Source organism: Pelobates fuscus, chromosome 4 (assembly GCF_036172605.1).
Source record: "Pelobates fuscus isolate aPelFus1 chromosome 4, aPelFus1.pri, whole genome shotgun sequence".
In the NCBI taxonomy this organism is placed as follows: Eukaryota; Metazoa; Chordata; class Amphibia; order Anura; family Pelobatidae; genus Pelobates; species Pelobates fuscus.
In genome coordinates this window covers 342,674,437-342,700,778 of record NC_086320.1, presented here as the reverse complement: position 1 = coordinate 342,700,778, position 26,342 = coordinate 342,674,437, and the positions used below count along the sequence as shown (strand labels likewise).

The following is a 26,342-nucleotide window of genomic DNA, read 5'->3' as shown; positions in this document are numbered from 1 at the left end:
GAACAAGACACACAAGCTGAAACGACAAGACTGGGCCAAGAAATATCTCAAGACTGATTTTTCTAAGGTTTTATGGACTGATGAAATGAGAGTGAGTCTTGATGGGCCAGATGGATGGGCCCGTGGCTGGATTGGTAAAGGGCAGAGAGCTCCAGTCCGACTCAGACGCCAGCAAGGTGGAGGTGGAGTACTGGTTTGGGCTGGTATCATCAAAGATGAGCTTGTGGGGCCTTTTCGGGTTGAGGATGGAGTCAAGCTCAACTCCCAGTCCTACTGCCAGTTTCTGGAAGACACCTTCTTCAAGCAGTGGTACAGGAAGAAGTCTGCATCCTTCAAGAAAAACATTATTTTCATGCAGGACAATGCTCCATCACACGCGTCCAAGTACTCCACAGCGTGGCTGGCAAGAAAGGGTATAAAAGAAGAAAATCTAATGACATGGCCTCCTTGTTCACCTGATCTGAACCCCATTGAGAACCTGTGGTCCATCATCAAATGTGAGATTTACAAGGAGGGAAAACAGTACACCTCTCTGAACAGTGTCTGGGAGGCTGTGGTTGCTTCTGCACGCAATGTTGATGGTGAACAGATCAAAACACTGACAGAATCCATGGATGGCAGGCTTTTGAGTGTCCTTGCAAAGAAAGGTGGCTATATTGGTCACTGATTTGTTTTCGTTATGTTTTTGAATGTCAGAAATGTATATTTGTGAATGTTGAGATGTTATATTCGGTTCACTGGTAAAAATAAATAATTGAAATGGGTATATATTTGTTTTTTGTTAAGTTGCCTAATAATTATGCACAGTAATAGTCACCTGCACACACAGATATCCCCCTAAAATAGCTAAAACTAAAAACAAACTAAAAACTACTTCCAAAAATATTCAGCTTTGATATTAATGAGTTTTTTTGGGTTCATTGAGAACATGGTTGTTGTTCAATAATAAAATTAATCCTCAAAAATACAACTTGCCTAATAATTCTGCGCTCCCTGTATTTTTAAAACTCTAGAATATGCCAATATTCCTCCTCCAGTGAACGCCTCTTGGATAACCTAGTTGAGAGAACAGAATATGAACCTCTACCATGGTCTGCTGCTTCTGCAGATGAGGCTGGCTTGCCAACAACAAATGTGAACTTACAAACCTAACTCTGGGACATACCCAAAATATATGCTTTGCCTACAGATATTTCTATCTTAAGAGAAGAATCGGAATGGATGGGACAATGAAGGTAATCGTGTCGGAAGTGATTGACCACCAGAATAGGCAGGCTTGTCTGGAGAAGTTTATTTTGTATTTTTTTTATTACAGCAAACAAAACAGGCTACAGACAAAAGCCTAAATATGTTTGAACATAAGCTGCATAGCAAGAATATCTATATACAAGGCAAACCAAGGATGTTGATACATCTGAACCTCCACACGTTATGAGTACCGTAGTTTTCTTACCTCTTCTCACCTTGAAGCCCTGTCCCCCTATTTCCCTTTCAATGCATGTATTTTTAATTTTTTTTTAGTGTTACAGATGCATTGACAGAAGCGTACTAAGCAGGGGAGGGTCAGCTCTGTTTGCCGTGCGGCAGATGTCTGCTCTGTAGCCTTGAAGTGAGCATCCTATTGTAGTGGTTATGGTGCTAGGGCAGGTATAGGCAACCTTCGGCACTCCAGATGTTGTGGACTACATCCCCCATAATGCTCTTATACCCATAATGCTAGTAAAGCATCATGGGAGGTGTAGTCCAAAACATCTGGAGTGCCGAAGGTTGCTTATGCCTGTGCTAGGATGTAGTCCGATTTTACAGATTATTTTTGTAGTGCAGCGATACAAAAAAAATAGGTAACAGATTGCAGATTCCAGAAATAACCAGTTAATAAGCATTACCATAAGATAAGAGAGCAATATAGACGATGTCGGGTGAAGTTACCAGCCTTCAGGACATGCATATCTATCACAGCACCATTTTGTTTTATAAATTATAAACAATCAAAATAATTAATATTTATAAGTTATCAACCGCAGAACAAAAAACAGACAATTCCAGAGTCATAATGGGTGAGGTGAAAGAAGATATAACAGAGCGTTTTCTGGAGTGATTATGTTATTTGTTGGACAGCAGTGCACATAGTTCGTGAACTAAGTCCCCACCCCCCAAGTTTGAGTGCTTTCACAAGTAACAGAGTTATTCTGACACCCAAAGCCCAAACATATGCTGCCACAGTGATATAATGCATACATTGGACCTCTGCAATACCTGTCCAAATTGGTCTATATTTGGAGGGCAATGGTAAGCTTGAACACTGGGCTCAGTTGCCCCCTAGCAATCTTATGTTTTCCTCAATGAACTTAGCTAGAAATGCAGGTAATGTCTGTGTTTTGAGTACTAGAATGTTAACCTTATTGCTGGCAATGGGGAGAAATTCTTTATATACGTGCAAATGCATGATAAACGCTGCATCGCTAAAATATAAAAATGCAGATTACAGCTGAAGAGAATTGCAAAATGTGACTCATCACATTCACACCCCCATAAAAGGACCTATAGGAAAGCTGTAGTGTATGGTCATGCATGTAAGACCCCTATTTACTGCAGAAACAATCCCCTATTCATCACTAAGACGATGAAGGAGCCAGAAACTGAAAATAGAATCTTGTGCCAAAAAAGCAGAGGTGACGTTCCACTGAGAGCAATTCGTACGAGTGGATAAGAAACCACTCAAAGCTGACAAACTGGCAAGCAGGAGTCAGAGTGTGGTGTTATCGCTGTACAACTTTTCACCTCTTTCTTAATCTATGTGCAACAAACTGTGAAAAGTGGGGGGGTGGAGGGGAAATAAAATAAAAATCAAGGAAAGCAGAGCCTGCAGTTGTTCAAGTGCCCAATACTTATAACAGCACAAGTCTATAACATACTGGTATCCTTCAGCCAATAATATAAATATTCTCTAGCATTCTCAGCTACCATAGCACAGTGTTGCAGAACTCACTTTCCTCAAAGTATTCTCAACTCCTTGTACAGTTGCTAGATTAATACTACGATTTACTGTTCGGGACAGCAACTGCTAACCTTCAACCCCAAGATTGAACTAAACCCCATGTTGTTCAGTCAAATACATTAACAACTGGGGTGTCATGGATAGCCATAAGTGGAACTGGTATATGGCACACATCCATAGGTCTGCGAACACATATCTTATTCCTCTCGTTAAGAGGAATGTACACTTGCACAGCAAGTATCTGAAGCAGGCGGACCCCTCCCTCACAAGGAGAGGCTCAACCAATCAGGATTGTTTCATTATGGTCTATAGGTCTGATATTTTCCCACAGAGGACTTTGAATTCCAAGTTCTATGCTATTAGCCAAGCCTTAAAGTGGCACTGTCACCGTCTGGTGACTTTCCAGAATTTGCAAAGACCTCCGACAGCAACGTTGCTGCTGGGAGTCAGGTGGCTGGGGGGTCCCAACCGCTCCTCTTCAGCGCCTAGAGCTTTAGCATCACGAGCCAACGTCACTGCTGAACCCTCACATGCGCAAGACTACAGCACAGTAGTCTACGGAGGCTCCTGCGAGAAGGCCAATTCCCTGCAGCCATCACTGGTGATGGCTGGGGGCATTGACACTTCTAGACGAAGATAACTCACCAGTGTCAAGCGCAGGAAATACGCAGAGATTAAAGTGTCTCTACTGAAAAGCATAACAAAAACGTAAAAAAAATAAACAGTGACCATTTACAAATAAACTGTGATATAAAGTGTGGGGAGTGGAATATGAGGAGGCACATTTGACACAGACAAAAATACAAGAACAAAAAATAAAATATAATTTCAGAAGCTATCGAGATGTATTTTTGATAATTATGTTCTCACCATATTTCTATAGAGATTTGATGTACAGTATTTATTTGGCTTCTTCTGATAAATCCTCTATTGTACGTAGTTACGTTAAGTATAAAACATGATGTATTAGAAATTTAAGAGAGAACAGCGTTGCTAGAATCAGCTTATCGGAAAACCCAAAGCAGATATTGACCCTGATAAAGATTACAATCTAAACTCAGATTTGGGTTAAATTGTCACATACTCCAAAATACCCAACAACCAAGATGCAATAGCAGTAAAAATAAATAAATAAAAGCAAAAAAAATACAAAAAAAACAACTCTACACTGCCACAGAGATGTAATCTTTATAAAGAATATTAAATCACAAAAATATATTTTTAAACAAAACACTGGCATTAAAGTAGGAGATACAGAATTTTTTGTTGATTTGAGAGGCAAAAAACAACAACAAATGTTCACATTTGACACCTACATGTGTGTATATGTATGTATATACAGTATGTGCATATTTCTGTTTTTGTTGTATTTGGTTTGAATCTGTCTGTCTGTGCAGCTGTCTAAATGCATGCCGGGTTAAAGGGAACCTAAAAGCCCTCAAAATAATAGTTGTTACTTTGGGACTATAGGTTCCCTTCTGTCCACGCACCTTTGCTAATAACAAAAAAAATTAAGTTTAAAGAGATTACTTACCTAGGCCAGGACTCCTCTACTGCATTTGCCCGCTCTGCCTTCAGAGAGGTCAACATACCAGCTGCCAGAAAGTGCAATATTTTACATTGTATTGTTAAAATTACAGGGACCACTGAACCCAGACCATTTCATTGGGATTAAGTGATCTTGATGAGTATAGTGTACCTTTAAAGATAAGGTCAAAAATGGTTAGAGTAAAGGTTAAAGAACAGTTCAAGTCATTGTTAAATTACATATATTTATTGCTAGGAGGATTTTTTTTTAGCTCGAGTGGGATTACATTTGTGGTACAAGGGGTGTTTAGAGTATTTCTTTTAGTGTTACGGTATGGTTAAAATTTTAGTTGGGTACATGGGATGTTTCGTTTTTAGCTTAATCTAGTTTTAAGGTAAAGAGCTTGCTCAGGTTTAGGATTTGAGTGCCTAAATTTGGGATTAATGTAAGGATTTGTTTAGATTTGGGGAGTGGTTAAATTTAGGGTTAGGGGAAAAGGGGTGTGTATGGTGCATTTGTGTGGAGTTTAAAGGGTTATTTGCAAAGTATTCACCCTCCTCTGATTGATAGAGCTGCATGAGCTGGTATACAGCTCACCCTTAGAAAAAATAGGATATACCTAAACCTATAAAACAAAAGAAAATGCGCTCATAGGGGATTAACGTCAAAACATAAATTGCCCCTTGTTAATATGTTTCACTCACAAGATTGAAGTGATTTTCAGGCACATCAGATAAGTAAATCTTCACGACTTTCTCACAGTTGGAATGATGAGTGTATCATGAAAAAGATAAAAGATTGGCATAGTATAGCACTGTATTAAAGTATAAACTAGCTTTTAATGTTTGCACTTACAATATAAAAGGTATAAAAAGGCCCATCAGTACAAATCTGTTTGTCCCATCGCTGTGGAGTATGGTAACCCTCAAAGAAATATCCAGCAGGAGAAAAACAGGTATATAATAAAATAAAATAAATAAAATACAGTAACAAATAAACAGCTCACTCTACGCGTTTCGTCTGTCTTCCAGACTTCCTCATGAGTGATGAGATGCTTCCTCATCACTCCTGAGGAAGTCTGGAAGACAGACGAAACGCGTAGAGTGAGCTGTTTATTTGTTACTGTATTTTATTTATTTTATTTTATTATATACCTGTTTTTCTCCTGCTGGATATTTCTTTGAGGGTTACCATACTCCACAGCGATGGGACAAACAGATTTGTACTGATGGGCCTTTTTATACCTTTTATATTGTAAGTGCAAACATTAAAAGCTAATTTATACTTTAATACAGTGCTATACTATGCCAATTTTTTATCTTTTTCATGATACACTCATCATTCCAACTGTGAGAAAGTCGTGAAGATCTACTTATCTGATGTGCCTGAAAATCACTTCAATCTTGTGAGTGAAACATATTAACAAGGGGCAATTTATGTTTTGACGTTAATCCCCTATGAGCGCATTTTCTTTTGTTTTATAGGTTTAGGTATATCCTATTTTTTCTAAAGTTGTATTGAGGATTGAGAGGAATCCTTTTGCTATATCTTCACCTAACAAAAAGGAAGTAATTGTTTTATTTACTTTATATACTGCACCTGGGTGGTCTAAAACTTGTATTTTCATACAGCTCACCCTCCAAGTCATTTCCTGTGTGAGAGGCTGTTAGTGGCAGACAGGAAGTGATCCCTTCCACTTCCTGTCCAGCCTCACACACAGATACTGGAGGATCTGGCACAGCACTGAGTTTTACACCCTCTATAACTGTTACTAGTGCTCTGATATCAAGTATAGAATGCTGACTGAACTTCAGAGGATACTTTTCAAAATCCCTAGTCCTTTACTTTCTCCACCTAAGCTCAAAAAGGCACATTATAAGTGCTGTAAAAATGCCCTGCTATAGGACATGTGCCTGTAGCCAGGTACCTAATCTGCTAATGCGAAATGCAGCAGAAAAAAAAGAATGTCTAACAATTATACAGAAATCATATGACTGTCTTTCCCCACATTGTCACTGGCTGGATTCAATCAGCAAAACAAAGTGAAGCAATGATAGCATCACAGAGACCAATAATGGAGTCTTCCATTGGTCTTTAATAAAAAATTTTATTGTAAAATAATTTCAATGTATTTATTTAGTTAAACCCAGGGAGTTTATCTAAATGACAAAATATATTAATTTTAAAATGATTTTACAATATAATTTTAAAATCCTATATTCTATGTTCCTGTGTTACATATGAACTTTCTTTCTGGTGTAGATATGTGACGATTCTTGATGCTTGCTAAATCCATTGTACTCCCTGTCACACCATCAGTCACAGAAGAAATAAACATTTGAGGTATAAAGGATGTCTGTTCAGAGCCTCTTAGAATGTAATTTATAATTAATGAACAATAAACCAAACAACTTCGCTTATGCCGTTTCACTCCACTGGTCATAGATAAAATTACTTGTGTAGTGTCTTTTTAAACAAACACCCACAGTCGATGTTTGGCACTGCAATGCAGCGTGTCTACCTGGCTCAACGAGAGACACCTTAACAACGGAACATGCAGTCATAGAACCCGGGGTAAATAACAGTCCAACATCAATATCAAATTGAGGTTTTTTTTTTTAACTTCAGTGATCATGATCCAAAAATGTTACAAACTTTTTTTTTTTTTTTTTTTACTAACATTACTGCCAACATTAGAACAGTTACCACTGAAAAATTAATTTTATTCATCATTGTTATAAAGGAACACTCCAAGTAATAATTTATTTATTTATTATTGCCATTTATATAGCGCCAACAGATTCCGTAGCGCTTTACAATATTATGAGAGGGGGATTTAACTATAAATAGGACAATTACAAATAAACTTACAGGAACAATAGGTTGAAGAGGACCCTGCTCAAACGAGCTTACATTCTATAGGAGGTGGGGTGTAAAACACATTAGGACAGGAATTTGCAATCAAATAAGGTGGGCTGCCCTTTAGGAGAGGGCAAGAGACAGGTATGTGAGGTAAGGGTTAGTCTTGGAGGCCATAAGCTTTCCTAAAGAGATGGGTTTTAAGGCACTTCTTAAAAGATGCAAGACTAGGGGAGAGTCTGATGGCGGTAGGCAGGCTATTCCATAGGAAGGGAGCCGCCCGCAAGAAGTCCTGCAAGCGCGAGTTGGCCGTACGAGTGCGGACAACAGACAGGAGGTGGTCACGGGCAGAACGGAGAGACCGAGAAGGGACATACCTATGGATCTGTGAGGAGATATAAGAGGGGCTAGAGTTGTTCAGTGCTTTATAGGTGTGAGTTAGTACCTTGAATTGACTCCTATAGCATACAGGAAGCCAATGTAAGGACTGGCAGAGGGGTGAGGTGTGAGAGAAACGACTAGAGAGGAAAATCAATCTAGCAGCAGCATTCATTACGGACTGTAAGGGTGCAGTACGGCTATTGGGAAGACCAATCAGGAGAGGGTTACAATAATCCATGCGGGAAATTACTAGAGCATGGACAAGCTCCTTGGTAGTATCTGGTGCAAGAAAGGGGCGGATGCGGGCTATGTTTTTAAGATGGAATCTACAGGATTTGGCAACATGCTGGATGTGAGGCTCAAAGGTGAGACCAGAGTCAAGTATGACGCCAAGACAGCGCGCTTGCAAGGATGGACTAATGTTGGTACCACAAACTTGGAGGGAGAGCGAAAGATGAGGATCAGTATTAGGAGAAGGAAAGACAAGGAGCTCAGTTTTTGAGAGATTGAGTTTCAGAAAGCGGGAGGACATCCAGTCAGAGATGGAAGAAAGGCAAGCAGTGACACGTTGCAGGACGGCAGGGGAGAGGTCCGGGGAGGAGAGATATAGCTGGGTGTCATCAGCGTACAGGTGGTAGTGAAATCCAAAAGAGGTAATAAGTTTGCCAAGAGAGGCAGTATAAAGAGAAAATAGAAGGGGACCAAGGACGGAGCCTTGGGGAACGCCAACTGAGACAGGGCAAGGGGAGGAGGTATCATTAGAAAAGGAGACACTGAATGAGCGTTGGGAGAGATAAGAGGAAAACCATGAGAGGACAGAGTCACAGAGACCAAGCGATTGAAGAGTTTGAAGAAGGAGAGCATGATCAACGGTGTCAAAGGCCGCTGAGAGGTCAAATTTAGTGATTATTGTGCCAGGAGCGCCCTGCCGTCCACTGAGTACTGATCCTCGCCTTAACTGTCATAAATAAGAGCTGGAAGCTCCTTCTTAGAGCTTCCGTTAGCTCTCCTGAGCCAAGTCCTGCAGTGCAAGACCAATTCATTGGCTGAGAGTGCTGTAGTAATTATGGTGTTTGGAGTGTTTTTTTTTTTTTTTTTTTTTTTTTTTTTTTTTTTTTTAATATTTCGTTTTTATTGTGTGTTTCAGCACTTGTGTCACATTGCTTTCAAAGCGGAATGAATAACAGATAAACATTATAAACATTTTAAACATCCTTCCATGGTATAGTTTAACCAGATGTTACAGAGAGTGCAGCTTTACGGCCATATCTTGGTTTGCAAGTCACATATAAAGGGAGTAGGAACATTGGATGGCAGCAGGTGTCTTATCGCTGTCGTCTGGTGGGTATATAGGCAAGCCAAATCTGGCTATTTTGGATACCGTATGTGAGTACTAGGAAGGGTTTAAAAATAAAAATATGATACGAAAGGGAGGGGGTAACTAGTGTTGGGAGGGGAAGGGAATGTGAGTGGGGGGAGGAGTTTGGAATGCTGCATCACCATCTAGAGTGCTATCTCAGAGCGTTGTTCCAACTCACACTCTTAGTTCGCACAGGTTCTGCTCAGCCGCCATTGCCTTCTTCGTGAGATTTGAGGGAGCCATGTTGAGTGCTCAGTCTCGCATTGCCCTGACTACTGGGACGGGGTGGCTGATGGACCTACAAGTGTGTTGGGGCCAGGTTCAGCTAACCTGACCATTTGGACCATATTTGGTTATAACGTGTTAAGGCACCTTTGATTGTGTGTGATACTTTCTCTAGTTGCTGTGTTTGATTCACCTTGTTAACCACCTGCTGTATTCCCGGTGCCATAGTTGATTTCCAGAGGGAGGCTATGCAATGTTTGGCCGCTAATGTAATGTGGGTGGTTAGCGCCGCCTCAGAGTGCGAGAGAGTTGCGGGCAGCATGTGTAGTAGGTAGGTCTCCGGAGTAAGCGGGAGCTTCTTCCGTAGACTTGTTTCTATGAGCGATTGTACCTGGCTCCAGAAGGTGGTCAGCACAGGACATTGCCAGAATATGTGGCACATGGTACCCACCTGCCTGCAGCAGCGCCAACATGTCTGCTGCGCACCTGGGTATATCAGAGCCAATCGCTGGGGGGTGAGATACCATCTCATCCAGAGTTTGTAGGCAGCTTCCACATGGTCTAGGCAGTGCGAGGACTTTTTTACCAATGCCATTGCTGCTAACCACTTGTTCACATCTAGTGTGCAGTTAAGCTCGTTTTCCCATTGCACCATGTATCTTAGCTTATCTAGTTTGTCCACCTCTAGGAGTTTTCGGTAGCAGAGGGAGAGCGGCTTTGCTGGGGTTTTGAGGTTGCAGCATAGGGAGTCAAACATGTTAGGCACTCGGGTGTCAGATGCCGCGTGGGCGACGCCCTGCAGTATGTGCTTCACACGGAGGTAGGTAAAAAGTTCCCTACCAGGGAGGAGGAACGTCTGCTGAAGTTCGGGGAATTGCTTTATTCCCGTTTGCTCCAAAATTTGGGATACCCTTACTATCCCCCTCTCTGTCCATTTGTCTAGGGTCAGGTCTTGTGTGAGGTATTGTAGACTTGTTAGGGGGGCATATAAAATCATAGGGCGAGTTAGCAGCTTTGGAGCCCACCGCCGCCAAATGTGAAGGGCTGTGCTAGTAGTGGATAGCAGGCCAGAGTGTCGGGGTTGAGATTTGAGTGGGACCCATAGGAGGTCCAATAGAGTGTGAGGTGCGATAGTTGCGGTTTCCAGGTGGTACCACAGGGGGCGTGTTGGGGCCCTCAGTAAGCGTGCTATTTGGGATAGGACTGTAGCTAAATAGTATTTGGGAATGTTGGGTACTCCCACTCCTCCACCACCCATGGGTAGGGTTATGCTCGCTAAGGAAACCCTTGGCGGTTTCTTTTTCCAAATATACGCGTTGAGCATGCGCTGAAATCGTTGCAGTAGCCGCTTTGGGAGCTCAATAGTGAGGGCTCGGAAGAGGAAAAGGATTTGTGGGAGAATGATCATTTTGGCGGCATTGACTCGGCCCAGCCAAGAGGTGTTTTTGGCCCCCCAGCTCTCCAGCTGCGCCTCTGCTTTAGTTAGTAACTTTTCATGATTGTGTCGTATGAGGCAGTGCCGCGAAGGTGCCAGATGTGTACCTAAATAGGAGAGAGTGTCCTTCCTCCAGTCAAAGGGGTGTAGGGCTTGTAGGGCAGTGAGGTGGGAGGTGGCGACGTTCATAGGTAGCACCTGTGTTTTTGCCACATTATTTTTATAGTAGGATACTCGGCCATATTCTTGGAGTAGGGACAGGAGATGGTCCAGGGAGACTGTCGGGTTGGTCAGGAATAGGAGGATGTCATCGGCAAAGGCGGCTATTTTTTGGGGACCTATTGGCGAGGGGACTCCTGCAATGTTCCGGGCCATTTTAATTTTGTGTAGCAGGGGTTCTAAAGCTAGGATAAATATGAGGGGTGATAATGGACACCCCTGCCTCGTACCGTTCGTTAGGGCAAAGCGACGGGATATGAAGCCGGAGCTCATGACCGTAGCTGTCGGGGAGGAGTACAATGACAGGAGGCCTCCGAGAAATTTTTCAGGAAATCCGAATCTGCGAAGGACCTCCGTCATGTAGCCCCAGTGAAGCCTGTCGAAGGCTTTTTCTGCGTCCAGAGCCATCAACAGTCCTTGCGTTTTATTTTTGGACATGAGCTCCAGTACATCTAATGCCCTCCTGGTGTTGTCCTCCACCTGGCGATCTGGGACAAAGCCCGACTGCTCTGGGGAGACAAGCGTGCATAAAAGGGGGCGTATTCTGTTAGCTAATACCTTGGCAAACAGTTTTGTGTCGGCATTGAGTAATGAAATAGGGCGGTAATTTGCGCAGAGGTCCGTGGGTTTGCCTGGTTTGGGGATAGTGATTATGGTGGCCTCCAGCATTTCGGGGGGTATGCAGCCTGTCTCCATGATGTTGTTGAACAGGGAGGTCAGGTGTGGGAGCAGTAGGTCTTCAAAGACTCGATAGTAGTGGGTGGTAAATCCGTCTGGGCCAGGGGCTTTATGTCTAGGAGTGTCCTTCAGTGCTCTAGAGATTTCCTCGGGGGTGATAGGGTTGTTAAGGGGCGAGGCTTGGTCGCTAGAGAGCTGGGGGAGTCCCACCCCGTCCAGGTAGGTGGTTAGTTCCTGCGGAGTCGGTTGGTGTTGGAGAGGGTCTAAGGCAAGGTTGTAGAGTGCCCCGTAAAACGTCGCAAACTCATCCACTATTGTTTTGGGGTTCGTCAGTTTTGTTCCCGCGTTATCCACTAAGTGTGCTATCCGCATCTGGGATGCTTTTTCGCGTAGCTGAGCGGCTAATAGCTTCCCTGCCCTGTTCCCTTGTCTGTAGTAATCACACTTGAGTTTGCGGAGTGCCCTCTCCACTCGCTGAAGTTGCTGGGTTTCTAGGGCCGCCCTGATCTTATTAACTTCCCTTCTGTGTGTGTCTGTGGGTGAGGATTTGTGGAGATCCTCAGCTATCTTCAGGTCCCTAAGTAGTGCGGTACTGGTTTCCGCAATTTTGCGTCTCAATGACGCTCCCTTTTTAATCAGTACCCCTCGTATCACTGCCTTATGGGCTAGCCATGTCACTGTCTCGGGCGTGTCTTGACACTGGTTTTCCGCAAAGTAGTGCACTATGGTTTTCCTCACCTCTACATTATTTTCAGCTTGATCTATAAGCGACTCATTGAGGCGCCATGTTCCTCGTCCCCTGACTGGGTGCAGTGTGGTGAAGGAGGACAGCAGGGGGGCATGGTCCGACCATGTGATAGAGTCGATAGTGACCTTGGCCAGTGTGTCCAGGGTTTTTAAGTCTACTAGGCACATATCTATACGAGAGTATTGGTCGTGGACCATCGAGTAGTATGTGTAGTCCCTAGTTGCTGGGTACAATGAGCGCCACGTGTCATATAGGCCATGGGAGTGTATGAGGGCAGAGAGTTTTTCGCCGAGAGAGGTGGAGCGAGGGTGGGAGCCCGGCTTGTCCGATCTGTCGAGATCAGGGTCTAGGACACAATTAAAGTCTCCGCATACGTATGTCTGGCCCTGTCGTAGTCTATCCAGCTTTTTCAGAGATTTCCTAATGAAGGCATATTGGTTGGTATTGGGGGCATACAGGTTCGCTATCGTCACAGGGACACCATTGAGCATGCCAACTAAAATCAGCAGTCTACCCTCAGCACATTTATACTCCGTGGAGCAAGTAAAGTTCCAATCTGAGTGGAATAGGATACTAACTCCTCTTGTTTTGTTGGGCGCCAGGGCATGGTAGGAGGCGGGGTATCTGGCAGAGGAGAATTTCGGGGGGTTTGTGATAGAGAAATGGGTCTCCTGTATACAGGCTACTGCGGCTTGCAGCGCATGGAGCTGGGAGAGGGCGAGCCTGCGCTTCTGTGGTGTGTTCAGGCCACGGGCGTTTAAGGAGAGAACATTAAACTGGTGAAGGGGGGTCATCTGAGAAGGCTGGGGGGACCCTGTGTGGTGCCCAGGCGACAGCGCCTTTCCCGACTCCCTGTTTGCTGTGGCGGCTGTAAGGGGGAGGGATCTCCGCTATGTGCGTAACCTGAGGTGTTCAGCATCTCCAGAGGGGTGGGGGGGCTAGGGTAAAACATAACAGATAACTGAGGGGGGAAACAGTGAACAAAACAAAAGTATATACATCTCATAAAGCATAACAGCATTATGTCGAGGCTGACCCGCGGATGCACGAACCCCACTGCACTGGGGATGTAACACCGCAGGTGCGAGTCTCAGCGGGAGGCGGGGTAACGATCCAGGTTCAGAAGTGGCCTACATGGTCATGGAGGATACTTCTAGCGGGCATGAGGGGGACCCCAAAGATCGTTCATTCTCTCGTCGCTGTCCATGGCATGCGCACAATGTTCTGTGCAGGGGTACCACAGGTATTGGAACCAGATGGGTTGGAAAGCATGTGGGCAGCTCCGGGCCATATGGGGACTCATCTGTACATGGTCACTTGTGACAGCAGAGAGGGGGAAACAGCCCTAAGGGTGGGGTGTATTGCCCAGGGCATGGGGTCATAACATATAATGTTTAGGGCAGCTGCAGCCCATCCATGTGGGGTTATGGGGTGGCAGACAGTACTTTGCTTACTCACGCGGTGAAATACTTAATCGCCTCCAGACTCGGTCCCTCTCCTGCAGGCAAATTAAGGGGGTCAAGTTCATCATGTAGGGTCTCATGAGGGGCCCGGCAGGTGAGATTGTGAAATCCGTAGCAGGGGGAGGTGCGCAGCGGTCCAGTCATTTCTTTTTTGGAACTTTGGTCCACTCCTGGGCCACTCTTTTCGGGGATGCGGGGGTGCCGGTAGGCGCTCGGTCCGGGAATAGGCCCCAGGCTTTCAGCTTGTTCATTCCCTGGTCCGGGTCATCCAGTTTCGTTAGAGATCCATTTCTCCAGATTAATAGTTTCGTAGGGAAGCCCCAGCGGTAGGGGATCTTGTGATTGCGGAGGCATTTTGTAACGTTTACAAAGTCCCTTCGTCTAGCCATTGTCATGGGAGATAGGTCAGCATACAATGAGATATTAGTATATCCTGGGGGCATTGCCGTGGCTTGGCGTTGCGCTGTGAGTATAGCCTCTTTGGCGCTAAAGTAATGAAGCCTTGTGACAATGTCTCTGGGTATATCTTGGGCCAAGTTCACAGGTTTAGGTACTCTGTGTGCCCTGTCCAGTCGGAGGTCCGCCAGGTCCATGGTCGGCTGTATGGCTTTAAAGAGTTGTTGGAGGTATCCTGGGAGGTCAGCTCCTAATATAGTTTCAGGAACCCCACGCACCCTGATGTTATTTCGGCGCGACCTGTCCTCTAGGTCCGCCAATTTGACCTTTAAACGTGTTTGCTCTTCTTCTAATTTGTGGACTCTCTCCAGAATGCCATCATTGGCAAGGCAGAGATCGTCAGTTTTTTCCTCTAAAGCGTTTAAACGGCTGCCCACCTCATGTACCTCTCGGCGGATGTCATTAACCGCCAGTTGTAGATCCTCCTTCATAGAGGAGCGGAGCTCCTGTAGCATAGCCGCCATTCTTTTCTCCGACATGGAGATCTCCCCAGGGGGAGGCTGTGTGGTCTCTGTGTCTGATCCTTGGTCTGAGGCAGGCGTTGGTGAGTGGGAGCCGCCGCCATCTTGTTCCGGCCGCGTCTTATCTCGTCTGCCTTGGCGGAAGAAATCTGATGCACGCTGTGCTTTTGGGGGTGCCATCGTGTAGGGTGAGGTCTCCCCAAGTTAGTGCTGCTGTGACAAGTAGGTAGTTATCCGAAAGCCGCGTTTTTTTGTCGGTTTGGGCCACTATCATCACGGAGCTTTCACACCATGCGACCGTTCCGTGGGACCGGAAGTCCCGCCCCCTGGAGTGTTCTTTTAAGCACAATCTCGAGATTGATACTCCACGATTGTAAAATTAACATGAAATGCATATTTATGTGTAATTAACCTGTAACTCTATAATTACTACAGGGGCAATCCCAGAGTACGGAGACATATCAGTTTTGAGTGGTTTAAAACAAACTGAAGATTCCCCAGGTTTCTGTGGACATGCCTCTCACTCTCCATGTTGCCAATACAGAAGCTATAATTTTGCATTAGCAATGTAATTTCCATCCAAATTTGAATGGCATTGATTGGCTAGGAATGGTTATGGTGTTTTCAGTTGTTTATTAAGTATGTCCTTTTCTGGTGTTGGATTTGATTCTAAACATCTGATGGTTGCACTAATGTGTTAACGCTCTATTCAGAAGGATCGCAAACACATAAGCATAACTGTTTAAGGTACATGGGCCCCTTTTCACTGAACTGGTAGGTTGCGTGTCATTGAAAAGTATTGTGATGCTAAGATTGCGATAGCTATGACATTATTAAAGGGTTACTCCAACACTGGTTGTGGTTTGAGTAGCCCTTGCTCTGCTTGTCAACGGAATCCCCAAATTAAAATAATAGGGAGAGGCATGGTGCCATTGGCTGTCTGGCGTGTTGTACGTGAGACACCAAATTTGCACAAGATTCGCATTAGTCACCCTTTACTCTTGTCTTGGCTGAGGACAACCAAACAACGCAGCCAGTAGTGGAGTTAAACCTCCGGCAACAAAATGGTTAAACTCTGTGTGTGCGACGTTTCATAGTTAAAATACTGCATTTAGAGACTCCAGGCACCATGAGCACATTACACTCTGGAGAAATTCTGACTCTGGAGAAATTCTGATTGCCTATTTGTCTGTGGTTAATACCACAACAGCAGTTTAAAAACACGTGCTGCATTTTCCTAAACACCCAACAAAAAGTTAAATTGTCATTTGATGGGAATACCCAATCTATAGCCACCCATAAAACTTTTAATGCACACATAGGCTTTCAATGCACACACTCTACATTATTAGGTAGTTCGAAGATACATTTACAGCAGTAGAAAGCAGTGAGCTAATGTTTTAACTGCAATGTGAAAACGAGGAATAGAGATGTCGCGAACATAAAATATTCTGTTCGCAAACGCGAACTTCCGCAAATGTTCGCGAACGGGCGAACCGCCATAGACTTCAATAGGCAGGCGAATTTTAAAACCCACAGGGACTCTTTCTGGCCACAATAGTGATGGAAAAGTTGTTTCAAGGGGACTAACACCTGGACTGTGGCATGCTGGAGGGGGATCCATGGCAAAACTCCCATGGAAAATTACATAGTTGATGCAGAGTCTGGTTTTAATCCATAAAGGGCATAAATCACCTAACATTCCTAAATTGTTCAGAATAACGTGCTTTAAAACATCAGGTATGATGTTGTATGACGAATAGGGGGCGGACCGAACATCGCATATGTTCGCCATCCGTGGCGAACAAGCTATGTTAGCCAGCAAACTGTTCGGGACATCACTAACAAGGAATCTGGTTTGCTGCTGAGAAAACATGCTCTTAATAATTACATACATAAACACATTACAGCAAGGCAATAACTAGCTCTCATTTATAGTCGAACTTTTGTTGAATTCTCACGTATGCATCGCCTACCCATTGTACAGTGCTGTGGAAAACGTTTTAAATATGAATACACACACATTACTTGTCATTGAGGGTTTGGGAGTTAGGTCATATACCAAACCAGCTCAGTGTATAACCTTAACTTAGATCGGACGTGCCAAAAGGTAGATCCCCAGATGTTTTCAAACTACAGCTTCCATGATGCTTTGTCATTCTGAAGGCATTCCAAAGGCATGCAAAGCATCATGGTAGTTGTAGTTCTACAACATCTGGGGCTCTACCTTTTGGGCCCCCCTGACTTAAATTAAACATATAGTATAGATCTGTTCAGAATATTATTTCAAACGTATTTATATATAGTCACTTCTAGAAACACAGAATTTGTTACAACTAAACAATAAAAAAGTGTGTGTTTTGGAAACCTGTCAGAGTTTATTGAATAATCAGTGCTTTTACTTTACGACTTAAACTTGCACACACACAAAAAGAGGAAGGCAAGCACAGAGGCATCCCTGATGTGATGGGGATTAAACATACAGACTCTTGTGGTTAATAAAATTCACTGTGCTTAACCTCAACAAAGCACAAAGAATCATTAGGCAGGCTTCAAGGTTCTGGCTGTCAGATCGAGGGTGCTATGCAGGCAGAACCAGAATGCAAGCCCTATTCTAAGGGCAGCAAAATATCTGGTGTGCGACTTCCCACACAACAGAGCCGAGTGTTGTGACCACAACTGCCAATGACGCATGCTGAAACTGCAGTGAATCCCCTATCTGCAATACAATAAGTAAAGGAGACCAAATGACAGGCTAGCGGGGGTGTACATGACAGAAAGGGCACATTTCTCAACATGTGAGCTGATGGGGTTTCAAGTTGAATCATTCAGCGTTCACACTGAGCACCCTCTTCTTGAATTAAGGGTTAGAAGCATTCTCATTAGCATAGTTAATGCATTAGTGCTCTTTTAATTACCTTATACCAGTCCTATCTGATGGCATTCATCAACTTATATTTTCTGCATGCCTAAACCATTCATCATTCATCTTCAATTGGCTGTTTACTCATTAAAAAAACACTGCGTTCATGCTTTACAAACAACACAATAAAAAATATGGAGATAGCCAAAATCAGGATATATATGGCAGGCCTTTAATTGGCACCGGTTGTAAGAGTAGGGAAACCTTAACCTTTCCTCGACCGTTGAAATAGGGATCATTATGCAGAGAAAACGTATTTCTGATTTACATGGAGTATACTGCAATAATAAACATGTTACGAGCCTGTAATATATCACAGAAGTACTTAATTTGCTGTGTGGCTATATACGGTAGGTTATTACTAGCCAGCAAAGAGCTGGACATTTTTTTTATCAAAGTGATTGTTTCAGGACAATGTAGCAATTATTGTACAGAACTAAAACAAGATGAAGGTAATAATGAACAGAATTCTTGTAAAGATGCTAAGACAGATGCAGAGGCCTAGCATGGAAGACGGGAGGGATTTCTTGACTAGACCAGGATACAACAAGGCTAACAGGGGGATTGCAAATGATAGGCCGGAATAAATAGCTAAGCTGTTGAGGTTTTTCCCCAATTTGGCTACTTCAGTCTAATGCAACTCTTGTAAATTTTCGGAATATTCCTCGTTCAGTGGACGAACTCCAATGCAACAGATATGACACCATTATACAGATCCTGTGTTTGAAAAGTACAAATGTGTCGATAATTTTTTGATAGTTACAACAATGAAAGCGGCACATGGGAATTTCTGAAGCAATATAATAAAATGCAGACACTGGAAGCGGGATCGGTGGGGGAACGGATCAGAGGTCAAAGTACCAAAAGACACACACTATACGTATTTTAAAGTAAATAAAAACAAGCATAATGACGTGCGCAGCAAGTGTGTCCCAACGTATAATGAATGCTCGTAATTATCAGGCTGGATATGTATAATAACGCTATTAGATTAAATAAGGGATCATTAGAGGGTTGTGCCAGCAAATTAACATTTCCTGCTGCTGCCAATGTAACCCTTTCAATTGTCAGCAGTGATGGTGTCGGCCCCCCTGCACTTAATACCAAATAGTAAATAATAATTGCAGCTTAAAAACAAACTCTGAAGCAGATCAAAAATATATATACACATGGCTCAAAATTTCTACTCGCCACTAGCGATTGGCAAGTGAAAATTCCCCCTGGTGAGCCTGCCATTGAGCCTCCAAACTTGCAGTGGCAACTTTTAAGGCCCGGCTACTAGTGTATGACTCAAAATTGTAAGCCCTGAATACAAAAATGTGCCCCAAGACTAAAATGATCGGGTTATAGGAAACGTAATCCTCTATTTGGCCAAGACAAGTGATGGCTAAATTCTGGCACTGTAGATCCTGGAAAATATATTTCTTCTGATGTTCAGATAGTCACTCAACTTCATAACTCCTGCTGCTGGCTAAAAATAATGAGCAAGGTAGTCCTGGACTGCTGGAGAGCCATTGCTTCTTACAAGGAATAAAAAGGGCCAAAGAGTAATACAGATGGGCTGTATTCACCAGACTTTGTCAGGCAAACATGCCTCTGGGAATTACTAGTAGGAAAAGCAAGATGACACGTAGAAGGGGAACCAGACCTATAGCATGAGATGAGCAAGGGGTGATCATAAGAACACACACTACCGGTCACACACACAAAATATTAATAGAACAAAATTAAATTTAAAATCAAAATTAAGATCTTAACCATGCTTAGAATAACTGGTTCAATGAGGGGAAAAACATTGTTAAATTAACTGCATACCACCAGCATAATCTGGGCTTTAACCCATTCTACAATACTGTAATACATTGCCACATTGTTACTGAATTAAATGAAACAAAAACATAGGAAGGTGGGCAGTGTATTATATTCACAGTAATTGTGATGGCTCTCCAGGGTAGGTAGCTGCAAGGCCTGGCTTGCATTAATGGGAGCTGTGGGTTTGTAGTGATGGGAATTGTGGGTTTGCAGTCCCCAGGCCTGGCAGTGGTGAGAATTGTGGGTTTGCAGTCCCCAGCCCTGGCAGTGATGGGAGTTGTGGGTGTGAAGTCTCAGCCCTAGCAGTGATGGGAGTTGTGGGTGTGCAGTCCCTAGCCCAGGCAGTGATGGGAGTTGTGGGTGTGCAGTCCCTAGCCCAGGCAGTGATGGGAGTTGTGGGTTTGCAGTCCCCAGCCCTGGCAGTGATGGGAATTGTGGGTGTGCAGTCCCCAGCCCTGGCAGTGATGGGAATTGTGGGTGTGCAGTCCCCAGGCCTGGCAGTGATGGGAATTGTGGGTGTGCAGTCCCCAGGCCTGGCAGTGATGGGAGTTGTGGGTGTGCAGTCCCCAGGCCTGGCAGTGATGGGAATTGTGGGTTTGCAGTCCCCAGCCCTGGCAGTGATGGGAATTGTGGGTTTGCAGTCCCCAGCCCTGGCAGTGATGGGAATTGTGGGTTTGCAGTCCCCAGCCCTGGCAGTGATGGGAATTGTGGGTTTGCAGTCCCCAGCCCTGGCAGTGATGGGAATTGTGGGTGTGCAGTCCCCAGGCCTGGCAGTGATGGGAATTGTGGGTGTGCAGTCCCCAGCCCTGGCAGTGATGGGAATTGTGGGTGTGAAGTCTCAGCCCTAGCAGTGATGGGAGTTGTGGGTGTGCAGTCTCAGCCCTAGCAGTGATGGGAGTTGTGGGTGTGCAGTCCCCAGCCCAGGCAGTGATGGGAACTGTGGGTGTGCAGTCCCCAGCCCTGGCAGTGATGGGAACTGTGGGTGTGCAGTCCCCAGGCCTGGCAGTGATGGGAATTGTGGGTGTGCAGTCCCCAGGCCTGGCAGTGATGGGAGTTGTGGGTGTGCAGTCCCCAGCCCTGGCAGTGATGGGAATTGTGGGTTTGCAGTCCCAAGCCCTGGCAGTGATGGGAATTGTGGGTGTGCAGTCCCCAGCCCTGGCAGTGATGGGAATTGTGGGTGTGCAGTCCCCAGCCCTGGCAGTGATGGGAATTGTGGGTGTGCAGTCCCCAGCCCTGGCAGTGATGGGAATTGTGGGTGTGCAGTCCCCAGCCCTGGCAGTGATGGGAATTGTGGGTTTGCAGTCCCCAGCCCTGGCAGTGATGGGAATTGTGGGTTTGCAGTCCCCAGCCCTGGCAGTGATGGGAATTGTGGGTTTGCAGTCCCCAGCCCTGGCAGTGATGGGAATTGTGGGTGTGCAGTCCCCAGCCCTGGCAGTGATGGGAATTGTGGGTGTGCAGTCCCCAGGCCTGGCAGTGATGGGAATTGTGGGTGTGCAGTCCCCAGGCCTGGCAGTGATGGGAATTGTGGGTGTGCAGTCCCCAGGCCTGGCAGTGATGGGAATTGTGGGTGTGCAGTCCCCAGGCCTGGCAGTGATGGGAATTGTGGGTGTGCAGTCCCCAGGCCTGGCAGTGATGGGAATTGTGGGTGTGCAGTCCCCAGCCCTGGCAGTGATGGGAATTGTGGGTTTGCAGTCCCCAGCCCTGGCAGTGATGGGAATTGTGGGTTTGCAGTCCCCAGCCCTGGCAGTGATGGGAATTGTGGGTGTGCAGTCCCCAGCCCTGGCAGTGATGGGAATTGTGGGTGTGCAGTCCCCAGCCCTGGCAGTGATGGGAATTGTGGGTTTGCAGTCCCCAGCCCTGGCAGTGATGGGAATTGTGGGTTTGCAGTCCCCAGCCCTGGCAGTGATGGGAATTGTGGGTTTGCAGTCCCCAGCCCTGGCAGTGATGGGAATTGTGGGTGTGCAGTCCCCAGCCCTGGCAGTGATGGGAATTGTGGGTGTGCAGTCCCCAGCCCTGGCAGTGATGGGAATTGTGGGTTTGCAGTCCCCAGCCCTGGCAGTGATGGGAATTGTGGGTTTGCAGTCCCCAGCCCTGGCAGTGATGGGAATTGTGGGTTTGCAGTCCGAGCCCTGGCAGTGATGGGAATTGTGGGTTTGCAGTCCCCAGCCCTGGCAGTGATGGGAATTGTGGGTTTGCAGTCCCCAGCCCTGGCAGTGATGGGAATTGTGGGTTTGCAGTCCCTATCCCTGGCAGTGATGGGAATTGTGGGTTTGCAGTCCCTATCCCTGGCAGTGATGGGAATTGTGGGTTTGCAGTCCCTAGCCCTGGCAGTGATGGGAATTGTAGGTTTGCAGTCCCTATCCCTGGCAGTGATGGGAATTGTGGGTTTGCAGTCCCCAGCCCTGGCAGTGATGGGAGTTGTGGGTTTGCAGTCCCCAGTCCTGGCAGTGATGGTAATTGTGGGTTTGCAGTCCCCAGCCCTGGCAGTGATGGGAATTGTGGATTTGCAGTCCCCAGCTCCGGCAGTGATGGGAGTTGTGGGTTTGAAGTCTCCAGGCCTGGCAGTGATGGGAGTTGTGGGTGTGCAGTCCCCAGGCCTGGCAGTGATGGGAGTTGTGGGTTTGCAGTCCCCAGGCCTGGCAGTGATGGGAGTTGTGGGTTTGCAGTCTCAGCCCTGGCAGGTTTAATAAATAATCATGGTGTGCTGTGAGCCATACTGGCTGCACATGGAGCTATGTAGGAGAGCCCCAGACAATGCCAGGCAGGGGCCCAGATGCATTGTGGGCCAGGTTCCTGGGGCCCCTCGCAGTGCCCATGGTGTGATGGACACAATGCCTGTGCCCCCTCCCCGGGCAATGCAGCCACACTGCCAGGCAGCCATGCCACCCACCCAGCCAGCCAGCACTCCCCGCGGCCTCCTCACCCCTTCGCATGCTCCACCTCGTCCTCGTTGTCGCCGTCGATGCCGCAGGTGTCCTGGTCGTCCAGATCCAGGCTCTGCTGGCTCGCCGCGGACTCGCTGTCCTCCGCCATCACGGTCCAGACACACAGAGAGGGACTGCCAGAGAGCGCACCTCCAATACAATGCACCGGGGGCAGCGCCCTCTGCCGGCCACGGGAAGGACCTGCACACGGCGCCTCCTCCACTACAGTACCTTCTACTGGCAGAGCTGGGGAACAGCTGGCTGGGACTGTCTGTCAGTATACCCAACCTGGGACTGTCTGTCAGTATACCCATCCCTGGGACTGTCTGTCAGTATACCCCACCTGGGACTGTCTGTCAGTATACCCATCCAGGGACTGTCTGTCAGTATTCCCATCCCTGGGACTGTCTGTCAGTATACCCCACCTGGGACTGTCTGTCAGTATTCCCATCCCTGGGACTGTCTGTCAGTATTCCCATCCCTGGGACTGTCTGCCAGTATACCCAACATGGGACTGTCTGTCAGTATACCCAACCTGGGACTGTCTGTACCTCATCTGTCAGTATACCCAACATGGGACTGTCTGTACCTAATCTGCTAGTATACCCAACCCATCCCTGTGACTGTCTGTCAGTATTCCCATCCCTGTGACTGTCTGTCAGTATACCCAACCTGGGGGGGGGACTGTCTGTCAGTATACCCCACCTGGGACTGTCTGTCAGTATACCCATCCCTGGGACTGTCTGTCAGTATACCCATCCCTGGGACTGTCTGTCAGTATACCCATCCCTGGGACTGTCTGTCAGTATATCCATCCCTGGGACTGTCTGTCAGTATACCCAACCTGGGACTGTCTGTCAGTATACCCAACCTGGGACTGTCTGTCAGTATACCCATCCCTGGGACTGTCTGTCAGTATACCCAACCTGGGACTGTCTGTCAGATTACCCAACCTGGGACTTTCTGTCAGTATACCCAACCTGGGACTGTCTGTCAGTATTCCCATCCCTGGGACTGTCTGTCAGTATTCCCATCCCTGGGACTGTCTGTCAGTATACCCAACCTGGGACTGTCTGTCAGTATACCCAACCTGGGACTGTCTGTCAGTATACCCATCCCTGACCCTGGGACTGTCTGTCAGTATTCCCATAGCTGGGGCTGTCTGTCAGTATACCCATCCTGGGACTGTCTGTCAGTATTCCCATCCCTGGGACTGTCTGTCAGTATACCCATCCCTGGGACTGTCTGTCAGTATTCCCATCCCTGGGACTGTCTGTCAGTATACCCATCCCTGGGACTGTCTGTCAGTATACCCATCCCTGGGACTGTCTGTCAGTATACCCATCCCTGGGACTGCCTGTCAGTATACCCATCACTGGGACTGTCTGTCAGTATACCCATCACTGGGACTGTCTGTCAGTATACCCAACCTGGGACTGTCTGTCAGTATACCCATCACTGGGACTGTCTGTCAGTATATCCAACCTGGGACTGTCTGTCAGTATACCCATCACTGGGACTGTCTGTCAGTATACTCAACCTTGGACTGTCTGTCAGTATACCCAACCTGGGACTGTCTGTCAGTATACCCAACCTGGGACTGTCAGTATACCCATCACTGGGACTGTCTGTCAGTATACCCCACCTGGGACTGTCTGTCAGTATACCCAACCTGGGGGGGACTGTCTGTCAGTATACCCCACCTGGGACTGTCTGTCAGTATACCCATCCAGGGACTGTCTGTCAGTATTCCCATCCCTGGGACTGTCTGTCAGTATACCCCACCTGGGACTGTCTGTCAGTATTCCCATCCCTTGGACTGTCTGTCAGTATTCCCATCCCTGGGACTGTCTGCCAGTATACCCAACATGGGACTGTCTGTCAGTATACCCAACCTGGGACTGTCTGTACCTCATCTGTCAGTATACCCAACATGGGACTGTCTGTACCTAATCTGCTAGTATACCCAACCCATCCCTGTGACTGTCTGTCAGTATTCCCATCCCTGGGACTGTCTGTCAGTATTCCCATCCCTGGGACTGTCTGTCAGTATTCCCATCTCTGGGACTGTCTGTCAGTATACCCATCCTGGGACTGTCTGTCAGTATACCCAACCTGGGGGGGGGGGACTGTCTGTCAGTATACCCCACCTGGGACTGTCTGTCAGTATACCCATCCCTGGGACTGTCTGTCAGTATACCCATCCCTGGGACTGTCTGTCAGTATACCCATCCCTGGGACTGTCTGTCAGTATATCCATCCCTGGGACTGTCTGTCAGTATACCCAACCTGGGACTGTCTGTCAGTATACCCAACCTGGGACTGTCTGTCAGTATACCCATCCCTGGGACTGTCTGTCAGTATACCCAACCTGGGACTGTCTGTCAGATTACCCAACCTGGGACTTTCTGTCAGTATACCCAACCTGGGACTGTCTGTCAGTATTCCCATCCCTGGGACTGTCTGTCAGTATTCCCATCCCTGGGACTGTCTGTCAGTATACCCAACCTGGGACTGTCTGTCAGTATACCCAACCTGGGACTGTCTGTCAGTATACCCATCCCTGACCCTGGGACTGTCTGTCAGTATTCCCATAGCTGGGGCTGTCTGTCAGTATACCCATCCTGGGACTGTCTGTCAGTATTCCCATCCCTGGGACTGTCTGTCAGTATACCCATCCCTGGGACTGTCTGTCAGTATTCCCATCCCTGGGACTGTCTGTCAGTATACCCATCCCTGGGACTGTCTGTCAGTATACCCATCCCTGGGACTGTCTGTCAGTATACCCATCCCTGGGACTGTCTGTCAGTATACCCATCACTGGGACTGTCTGTCAGTATACCCATCACTGGGACTGTCTGTCAGTATACCCAACCTGGGACTGTCTGTCAGTATACCCATCACTGGGACTGTCTGTCAGTATATCCAACCTGGGACTGTCTGTCAGTATACCCATCACTGGGACTGTCTGTCAGTATACTCAACCTGGGACTGTCTGTCAGTATACCCAACCTGGGACTGTCTGTCAGTATACCCAACCTGGGACTGTCAGTATACCCATCACTGGGACTGTCTGTCAGTATACCCATCACTGGGACTGTCTGTCAGTATACCCATCACTGGGACTGTCTGTCAGTATACCCAACCTGGGACTGTCTGTCAGTATACCCAACCTGGGACTGTCTGTACCTCATCTGTCAGTATACCCAACCTGGGACTGTCTGTCAGTATACCCAACCCTGGGACTGTCTGTCAGTATACCCATCACTGGGACTGTCTGTCAGTATACCCATCACTGGGACTGTCTGTCAGTATACCCAACCTGGGACTGTCTGTCAGTATACCCATCACTGGGACTGTTAGTATATCCAACCTGGGACTGTCTGTCAGTATACTCAACCTGGGACTGTCTGTCAGTATACCCAACCTGGGACTGTCTGTCAGTATACCCAACCTGGGACTGTCAGTATACCCATCACTGGGACTGTCTGTCAGTATACCCATCACTGGGACTGGCTGTCAGTATACCCATCACTGGGACTGTCTGTCAGTATACCCAACCTGGGACTGTCTGTCAGTATACCCAACCTGGGACTGTCTGTACCTCATCTGTCAGTATACCCAACCTGGGACTGTCTGTCAGTATACCCAACCCTGGGACTGTCTGTCAGTATTCCCAACATGGGACTGTCTGTCAGTATACCCATCCCTGGGACTGTCTGTCAGTATACCCATCCCTGGGACTGTCTGTCAGTATACCCAACCTGGGACTGTCTGCCAGTATACCCATCCCTGGGACTGTCTGTCAGTATACCCATCACTGGGACTGTCTGTCAGTATACCCATCACTGGGACTGTCTGTCAGTATACCC

The 26,342-nt window shown here is 46.6% G+C and overlaps 1 protein-coding gene across 2 annotated transcripts in view; it reads right to left on the bottom strand.

Annotated features, from left to right (window-relative positions):
* The window catches only part of NMT2 (N-myristoyltransferase 2), a 71,322-nt gene extending 48,722 nt beyond the window's left edge, over positions 1 to 22,600 (bottom strand). For both annotated transcript variants that reach the window (XM_063452477.1, XM_063452478.1), the window contains exon 1: positions 22,470 to 22,600. In XM_063452477.1, coding sequence (XP_063308547.1) covers positions 22,470 to 22,579 — 110 coding nt within the window. In that variant the 5' untranslated portion in view covers positions 22,580 to 22,600. The remainder of the gene's footprint in view (positions 1 to 22,469) is intronic.
* Positions 22,601 to 26,342: the final 3,742 nt, after the last annotated feature.